Genomic DNA, 9803 nt, shown 5'->3' on the forward strand with positions numbered 1-9803 from the left:
ATGTATTGGAAAAGAGTTCTGCTTTCTGTCTGTTGTCCATGTTTCTATAACAACAGGGTTCTAGACTTTAACGGCTTGTCCTGGATATGAACCAGGGTTCTAGGGAACGTATGTTTGGATGGTGACCAATAATGGGTAAGTAGTGAAAGCAATTCTAGCCACAGTGTTTAACTGACACAATTGGCATGTACAGTATTCACACACCTTGACTTTTTCCTCATTTTGTTACAAAGTGGGATTAAAATGGATGAAATTGTATTTTTTTTGTCAATGATCTAGATAAGTATTCAACCCCCTGAGTCAGTACATGTTAGAATCACCTTCCTTCCTCTCTGGCAACTGAGTTAGGAAGGACGCCTACATCTTTGTAGTGACTAGGTGTATTGATACACCATCCAAAGTGTAATTAATAACTTCATCATGCTCAAAGGGATATTACATTTCTGTTTTTTTATTTTATTTTTACCCATCTACCAATAGGTGCCCTTCTTTGTGAGGCATTGGAAAACCTCCCTAAACTTTATGGTTGAATCTGTGTTTGAAATTCACTGCTCGACTGAGGGAACTTTCAGATAATTGTTTGTGTGGGGTTCAGAAATGAGGAAGTCATTCAAAAGTCATGTTAAACATTGTTATTGCACACAGAGTGAGTCCATGCAACTTATTATGTGACTTGTTAAATACATTTTTACTCCTGAACTTATTTAGGCTTGCCATAACAGGGTGGTTGAATACTTATTGACTCAAGACATTTTAGCATACATTTTTTTAAATTCTACTTTGACATTGTGGGGTATTGTGTGTAGGCCAGTGACACAAAATCTACATTTAATCAATTTTAAATTCAGGTTGTAACACAACAAAATGTGGAAAAGGTGGTGTGAATACTTTCTGAAGGCGCGGTAGGTAGAGTAGACCTATCCTTTGTCTGGCCCACTCCGGCGGCTATCAAGGATGAAAAGCCAGCGTTTTTACCTACCGATAGCGTCATCTAGTGGATAACCTCTAACCCACATCAAATACAATGCCGTTTCGTTTATTATAGGCCTACAATTAAAACATAAAAGTAATATCAGAAGGATGCTCTGATATTTCCTCATGAATGTGGTTTTGAAAAGCATATTTATTGTGTAGCCTACTTCTCAGAGTCACACACAGACCGGGGAAGGGATTCACTGTTATTTACACTCCTCCCTTCCCCCAATGGTTCTCACAGAACGGTGTGAATGGTGGTAGCCAGCTTCGTTCTGTGCCATGACTGACTTTTGAAAGCGCTTTTACTTTTAATAATGCGGCGTTACATTCGTGCATTCCTCGTGTGCATGTTGTTTGCCGTGTTCTCGGCCTTGTACGTCTATAGTAAACTATTTTATTCAGATCTGTCGGTCGGAGGAGGACTGGGTCGGAAGACTTTCCTCCATCGAGCCGCGGCCTCTCAGCGAAGCGACATTGGACAAGAAACCAGGCGAGGGCCGGACGAAACAGGCCCAGGCGATCAACACTGGTACACTAGGTAATAGTTACACTGCTTATTATATAGCTAGATTGTAATACACTTCAAAAGGCTTGAAACAAAATGAATGCATAACTTTCTTGGTGGAAAAATAATTTCCTCTGCAAGTAATGTATTGGAATGTGCACCGTTGACAGATGTCTTCTCCACGATAGTATCAGATGAACGGGTTTTTCATCAAGTTGCCTCTTTGTGAAACAAATATACAGTGACAAGACAAATTGTAACAATTCCTCTAACTTCTTGCATCCTTCCCACTTTCACTATGGTCATGGACACTGTACTTCAGTTCCAGCCCAAACAACTACATTAGGATCAAAGGATTAGGATCAAAGACTCGCAAATACATGTAAATATAGCAAAACAAGCTCAATATAGCATGGATGAACCTGTAATAAAGAAAATACGGGGTTTTTTTTGCGGGAAAGTTGACTGGTCGAATTAGGTTCAATAACATATATTTCTTCGTGACTTGACTTTTGAGAGATTTCCACAACATAAAGAGTGACACCTCTTTATTTTCATAGCTGATTGGTTGTCCGTCACCCTTTCGACCAACCCGTTGGGGTGGTGCTGGCTGACCTACTAGTAAATACGAATGTATTCTTAACTGACTTGCCTAGTTACATAAATACTAGTTACAGATGTCTTGACAACACATGTGGGCATCAGTCAGTAGTCTACACCAGAAAGCACGGAATAATAGCACGGAATAATAATAATCGGAAAACAGATTGCAGTTGTTGAAATGGAAGTTAAATCTCTGTTGGCCAACTTCAGTGGTCTCTGCTGGATTGCTAAGCAACAGGATGTGCAATTTAACGGGCGCTTATGGCCTTTAACAGTTTGTTACAGTCAACAAACTAGTGTGAATGACAAACAAGAGAATCAGGTTGCCTAGATGAACACACCCCCTTCTCTTCTGTCCTACAACAACTTTTAAATGCTAACCTTACTGCTTTCTCTCTTCAGTCAAGCAAGGGATCTCTATCAGCTATTAGGTTTAGCTGGTGGTGACGGGCATCTGGTTTGCTGTGTGATGAGAGAAGAAGAATAGCCTTTTCAAATCCTCTCTGGCCCTGTCAAATATTGACTTTAGATATGAGACTTGGAAGTTGGGAGAGAGAAGGGGAATGACAGGGCAAAGAGCTGTTCGACTGGCAAGAGAAGTCTACAAGCATGCCCCCCTCCAGGTTTGGAAGAGCAGAACAGCGTTCAGCGACGTGTCTGAACCAGTTGGTGAACCTGGCACAAATCATTGACAAAGGTTTTAACCTTTTAAATGAAACAAACTTTGATTTAACTCTAGCATACTTCTGTTTATTTGCAGGTACATCATGAGGGAAGCAGAGGGCCGTGTTTGGACAGCTGCACCCATGCACCTGGCTGTAGTGGCCTGCGGACAGAGACTAGAGGAGACTCTCACCATGCTGAAGTCTGCTGTTATGCTCAGCATCAAACCACTGTGCCTACACATCTTCGCTGAAGACCAGCTGCACGCCAGCTTTATAGAAGCTGTGAGTTGGACTGGATGCACTACTAGTCCTAAAGCCTGTGATTGGAGGCATAATAATGTGGTAGTAATGAGGTGTGATTGTGACAATGACGTTGTAATATCACATGCCCTAATATGATAATGTAATAGCATCTACATCACAACTCTAGAATATAGGCTTCAATAAAGTCCCATTTGGTCCGGTGTACATGATACACACAGAGTAGGAAACACTATGAACACTGCTCTTTCCATGACATAGACTGACCAGGTGAATCCAGGTGAAATCTATGATCCCTTGTTGGTGTCACCTGTTAAAGCTATGATCCCTTGTTGGTGTCACCTGTTAAAGCTATGATCCCTTGTTGGTGTCACCTGTTAAAGCTATGATCCCTTGTTGGTGTCACCTGTTAAAGCTATGATCCCTTGTTGATGTCACCTGTTAAAGCTATGATCCCTTGTTGATGTCACCTGTTAAAGCTATGATCCCTTGTTGGTGTCACCTGTTAAAGCTATGATCCCTTGTTGATGTCACCTGTTAAAGCTATGATCCCTTGTTGATGTCACCTGTTAAAGCTATGATCCCTTGTTGATGTCACCTGTTAAAGCTATGATCCCTTGTTGGTGTCACCTGTTAAAGCTATGATCCCTTGTTGATGTCACCTGTTAAAGCTATGATCCCTTGTTGGTGCAACTCAATATTCTGAATGTGTTCCTAATGTTTGGTATAGTCCATGTATAACCTAGACCCGGGGCGTAAAACTAATTCCATGGAGGTCCCAGCTCTTGCAGGTTTTTTCCTTTCAAATAAGCTCTAGACAACCAGCTGAGGGGAGTTCCTTACTAATTAGTGACCTTAATTCATCAGTCAAGTACAAGGGAGGAGGGAGAACCTGCAGCCACTCAGCCCTCCGTGGAATGAGTTTAACACGTGGCCTAGAGGTTATCTATCTTGTCTATAAACTTTTGAGTTTTTACCTCTTTTTAAAACCTCTGTGAAATAACACTTGTCTGTTTGCTTTGTTCTGTGTTTAGTTAGAGTCGTGGCCAAGTTCGTTCCGCTCCAGGTTTAACTACACTCTGTACCCCATCACCTTTCCCCATGAGAATGCTGGAGAGTGGAAGAAGCTCTTCAAACCATGTGCTTCTCAGAGACTCTTCCTACCTGTGAGTTTCATAGCTGGAGAAATTCTATTTAGTTTAATTAAATATTAGCATGATGATGGTTTCCAGTGCCTCAAAATAATATCTTGGAGTGACTGTAAAAGTGTTACTATAAATATGTACACTAACTGGATTGTCTGTTTTCTGATTCTCTCTTGTCTTCAGTTGATCCTAAAGGAGGTGGACTCAGACATCTTGTTCTTGGCCTCTGACCTCTGTTTCTGTCCCCCAGCTCATCCTAAAGGAGGTGGATTCTCTAGTCTACGTGGACTCGGACATCTTGTTCCTCCAGCCTGTCGACGCTCTGTGGTCCCTGCTAGCTCACTTCAACGCTAGCCAGCTGGCCGCCATGGCGCCGGAGCACGAGGAGCCACGCATCGCCTGGTACAGTCGCTTCGCCCGCCACCCCTACTATGGCAGGACGGGCATCAACTCTGGAGTCATGCTCATGAACATGACACGCATCAGGGCCACACACTTCAAGGTAATATAAACTTCTACCAGCAGAGGTCACCATTGCAATACAGTCAGATATAATGTCATCCAGAGATGGGAGAATCGAGATTTTCTACAATAATTGTATCCCTGTTGAATGAATGACAAACAAAACTCATAAAGATGTTTGCACAGGCTCTTCGATTTTCCACTTCCACAATGTAACACACTCTGTCCTGTTCTGTGTGATCAGAATGACATGACGTCAGTGGGTCTGAGGTGGGAGGAGCTGCTGATGCCCCTACTGCAGAAATATAAACTAAACATGACCTGGGGAGACCAGGACCTGCTCAACATCATCTTCCATCACAACCCTGGTGAGACTCACAGCTCAGTACCTTCCTTATTACACCACATGATGAGTCACATGACATATAGACAGTGTATATGGTTGTTATAGTAGAAACGTCTTCCATCACAACCCTGGTGAGACTCACAGCTCAGTACCTTCCTTATTACACCACATGATGAGTCACATGACATATAGACAGTGTATATGGTTGTTATAGTAGAAACGTCTTCCATCACAACCCTGGTGAGACTCTCAGCTCAGTACCTTCCTTATTACACCACATGATGAGTCACATGACATATAGACAGTGTATATGGTTGTAAAAGTAGAAACGTCTTCCATCACAACCCTGGTGAGACTCACAGCTCAGTACCTTCCTTATTACACCACATGATGAGTCACATGACATATAGACAGTGTATATGGTTGTTATAGTAGAAACGTCTTCCATCACAACCCTGGTGAGACTCTCAGCTCAGTACCTTCCTTATTACACCACATGATGAGTCACATGACATATAGACAGTGTATATGGTTGTTATAGTAGAAACGTCTTCCATCACAACCCTGGTGAGACTCTCAGCTCAGTACCTTCCTTATTACACCACATGATGAGTCACATGACATATAGACAGTGTATATGGTTGTTATAGTAGAAACGTCTTCCATCACAACCCTGGTGAGACTCAACTCTCAACACATAGCTGTTTAACACACCATTCAATATGATTTTACTGCTGCAGTTGAATTATTTGTCACTTTTATTTTCTATTTTTTACTTAACACTTTTTTTAATGCATTGTTGGTTATATGCATTGTTGGTTATATGCTTGTAAGTATGGTCTACACCTGTTGTACTCGGCACGTGACAAATAAAATTAGATTTGATTAGAAACATGAACCTTTTAAATGTAATAGTTGTGGCAGGTATCCCAGTTTCAGCCCTGCAGGGCAGCAGTGTATTGTCTTGCCTTATTGTTTACCTGGGTAATAAGGTGTGTGTCGAGATAATCAACTAAGCTCCAGGGCGATAAGACAACCAGAAGTATTGGATTGGTGCCCCTCTAAACTAGCCTTTGTCTCTCCCCCTCCAGAGTGTCTGTTGGAAGTTCCCTGCCACTGGAACTACCGTCCAGACCACTGTATCTACGGCAGTAACTGTGGCTCCGCGGAGGAGGAGGGTATCTTTATCCTGCACGGGAACAGAGGAGTGTACCATGACCTCAAACAGCCTGCCTTCAGGGCCGTCTACGACGCCATACGACAGGTAAACTAAACGATCAAAGATCTACGACGCCATACGACAGGTAAACTAAACGATCACAGATCTACGACGCCATACGACAGGTAAACTAAACGATCACAGATCTACGACGCCATACGACAGGTAAACTAAACGATCAAAGATCTACGACGCCATACGACAGGTAAACTAAACGATCACAGATCTACGACGCCAAACGACAGGTAGGCTAAACGATCAAAGGTCTACGACGCCATACGACAGGTAAACTAAACGATCACAGATCAGTGTAGTCTACGACGCCGTACGACAGGTAGGCTAAACAATCACAGAGCAATATTTCAGCCCGCCTTCTGGGCCGTCTACGATGCCATACGACAGGTAAACTAAACGATCACAGATCAGGGTTTCCAGATGGGAAAACAACTTGTTTTTCATTGATTGTGTATTAGGTGTGTAAGGAAATGGTTGTTTGTGCATCCAGACCACTTCTATGCAGATCTCCACAAGTTTCAGTGTTGAGTGAAACAGATTTCCTCATAAGGATGTGTTCTAACTGATCACAGTTGTTTTAATGATATCGACTACACTGGGCATTTGTTTAATGACATCAGCAATGTCCAGGTTTGTATTGCTTTCCTATAACTAAGGATCGAGCGTCCATCAGAAAGATGCCTGGTCAATATTGCGTCCTTGCCTCTTAGTACATCTGACACACACACACACACCTCATACATAATATCTGAGAGTATTAAAGCCACAGTTAAACCAAGGCCCAGGAAAGAGCAGTAAAGTTTTAGTGCTGATGGTACATGTAGAGGCTGTCTCCACTGGCACAGTGCTCCGTCATCCTCATAAAAACAACACACACATTGGAAATGGAGCTTTATGACCGGTGGGGAGGGCTTAACTTTTAGTAACCCAATATCAGGGACTAAACCAAACGAGAGGACGTAAAATAGTAATCCCCTTTGATTTCCTGTGAGTGCTGTAAAGGTACTTCCATTATTGGGAAGAGGAGAAGACTGATTGTGTAATCTGTAGTTGGACTGAGGAGGATAATAAGGTGGGATTTAACCATGTTGAGGCTTTTATCTCTCTACATCACCTCAGCAGCTTCATGGACATTTATTCCACTGAAAAGAAAGGTTGGCCGTTTCTTAGGCTTCATACAACTATTAAAACATGTTTCACTACCCGTCTATTTGATCACACATTAAAAGCATGCAATGATGTGAATTGTACTGATTGTAAGTTGCTCTGTATAAGAGCTTCTGCCAAATGACTAAAATGTAATGAATTTCTGGCCACAGCTGTAGTAGATATCTAGAACTGTGGACTTCACATGTAGTGCCTGTTTGGTAACAGAATGTTCTATTTCTCAGTACTCATTTAGGGAGGATCCTGTGAGCTCTCTGCTGGTCCCACTGGAAGAAGAGCTGTTGAAGACTACCCGTTCATACTGTGGTAAATCACATGTTCTGTTTACTAAGAGACTGGCTCACAGCCTGGCCAACGTCAACAGAGATGCTCAGCGTCCACATGGACGGTAGTCTGATGTCCTGGGCCTCTATGCTGTCCTATAGTGTTGTCATGGTCAGAGATGGTAGCCTGGGTACTGTTCATTAGAGCACACTGTAGCAAAACCTTTTGCAACGGAAAACTAAAATGGGTGTTTCTTATTGGACAAGTTGAGCTAGTGCCTACTCTGTTTCATTTCGTCGTCTTCTGTTTCATGACTACTTGGCACCTACAGTGTCTACAGCTACATGGTGGAAGGAATTTATTTATATATTTTTATTTAACTAGGCAAGTCAATTAAGAACAAATTCTTATTTTACAATGACTGCCTACCCCGGCCCAACCCTCCCCTAACCCGGACGACACTGGGCCAGTTGCGGGCCACCCTATGGGACTCCTGATCACGGCCGGTTGTGATACAGCCCGGGATCAAACCAGGGTCTGTAGTGACGCCTCTAGCATCGAGATGCAGTGTCTTAGACCGCTGCGCCACTCGGGAGGAAGAGACTACATGGACGTTGGTGACTTCATATGCTGGAGATACATGCTGTGTGTGAAGAATGACACCGCTGTCATCACTACAGACCCCATATCCTGTTCAGCGTTTCTCTGGTCATAGTCATCTGTATAGTAGGCTATATGGCATTTCCAATGCTGATGAGGCTCTTCTTTAATAGTGCTGTCTGCTGTATTCAAGAGGCCTTGCTATCCATATTGGAGAATTTGCCACAATGGTCTTATCCGGCCTGCAGAACATGACTAAACTCAATCAGCCTTTCTAAGCTAAATGGTACCTCTCCTATTGACAAAGAGCTACTCTGAGCCTTCTGCCATAATGTGAACAGCATAGTGCCATGGGAGAAGAAGAAGGCACAGACCGGAAGCTATTTTGGAGTTTGCTTTATCAAAAATGCACTTTTTTTAATGCCAGTCATTCCCCTTTATATATTAAGATAAGTGGAACAAGATGCGTATTAATGTGAGTTCTGGATGTTTTTAGTTTTTGTGTCAATTTGTTTACTTCAGAAATAGTTACAACCAGTACTTCTCTTTGTATGTTATATTCTTTGTGAAATTTTTATTAGATGTGGTATGGAAGAAGCCGTCCATACTTTCTGCACTGATCTGTTTCATACATATTTTTCATACATTTCTTAAAGTCTTTATTACTTTGGTGGTTTGGGCAATTCCATCCTTAAAACATGCTGGGACGTTGTCTTTGAAGAAGCACTTTGTTCTGCAGTCAGTCAGTTTTCATTTATTGTTCAGACGACAAATTGTACATTATTTTGCGTTGTGTTTATAGCTAATACCAAAGTTTTTTGCACTGTTGAACGTATATTGGAAACATTGACCGTCAAAACAAATAACTTCCTTCTGTCTGTCATAAAATGATCTTGAAAATGTTTAGTCATTTTTACAATACATGTCTTCCTAATGTTTACTTTATGTATAAACAGGTAAATGCAGTATATTTTGTACCAGAAAGGTAGCACGCACCTTTTTGTATATGTCTGTCACTGTATCTTAACCAACAGTAATGTATTCTGTTAAATTAAATCCAGTAGTACACAATTTGATAGCTTGCCACCAGATGGCAGCATTTCTGCATCATGAACAGCAGTTAGCTGGACTAGAGGAGAGACTGTCGGGTTCACCAATTACATTGAGGGGGATTCATGACTAAATGTGGAACAAATATACACAGTTTACAAAATGTATGCCATCAAAATATCTATGCAGCAATAATGTTATGTGGTGCTGCCTGTGCAGTTTAGATGGGAGTCAATCTGTCAATAAATCAAGTATAAATACTTTATGATTGTCCCTACAGTTAACAGCTACGTAGTGGAGGTAGTATTTTACAACTATTCACTATGTCAATATTAATATTCCCTGCCTGATATTCCCTGCCATCGCCCTAATAACTCTTGTGAACTTGTGCTTGGCATGCGGCTTGGCTATTGTCTCCGTTGATTGTGTCATATCACCTCAACTTCAAGCAAACCATGGAACAAACTCCTAACCTCCCGCACCGTTCCTTATTAGATGATCAGATTTCCACTGATACTCAGCATCT

General features: G+C 41.9%; 1 protein-coding gene across 2 annotated transcripts; it reads left to right on the plus strand.

Moving 5' to 3' along the window:
• Positions 1–9: 9 nt before the first annotated feature.
• On the plus strand, positions 10–9540 carry LOC145880061 (glucoside xylosyltransferase 1). Of its 2 annotated transcripts, XM_082977859.1 has the most exons (8): positions 10–135; positions 1378–1513; positions 2844–3030; positions 4044–4175; positions 4405–4656; positions 4861–4984; positions 6054–6226; positions 7588–9540. In XM_082977859.1, exons 1-8 carry the CDS (start codon positions 132–134, stop codon positions 7753–7755), a joined length of 1176 nt encoding a protein of 391 aa, XP_082833985.1. In that variant the 5' UTR covers positions 10–131; the 3' UTR covers positions 7756–9540. The 2 variants fall into 2 exon arrangements, with proteins under 2 accessions (XP_082833985.1, XP_082833984.1); XM_082977858.1 differs by lacking the exon at positions 10–135 and having other exon boundaries at positions 614–1513.
• The last annotated feature ends 263 nt before the right edge of the window (positions 9541–9803 follow it).

Source organism: Salmo salar, chromosome 07, assembly GCF_965601325.2.
Source record: "Salmo salar chromosome 07, fSalSal1, whole genome shotgun sequence".
Taxonomy (NCBI): Eukaryota; Metazoa; Chordata; class Actinopteri; order Salmoniformes; family Salmonidae; genus Salmo; species Salmo salar.

Coding starts and splice junctions, on each gene's coding strand:
- LOC145880061 (XM_082977858.1), top strand. CDS start 1,290: ATGCGGCGTTACATTCGTGCATTCCTCGTGTGCATGTTGTTTGCCGTG. Junction 1,514..2,843: donor GATCAACACTGGTACACTAG/GTAATAGTTACA, acceptor GTTTATTTGCAG/GTACATCATGAGGGAAGCAG. Junction 4,985..6,053: donor CATCTTCCATCACAACCCTG/GTGAGACTCACA, acceptor CTCCCCCTCCAG/AGTGTCTGTTGGAAGTTCCC.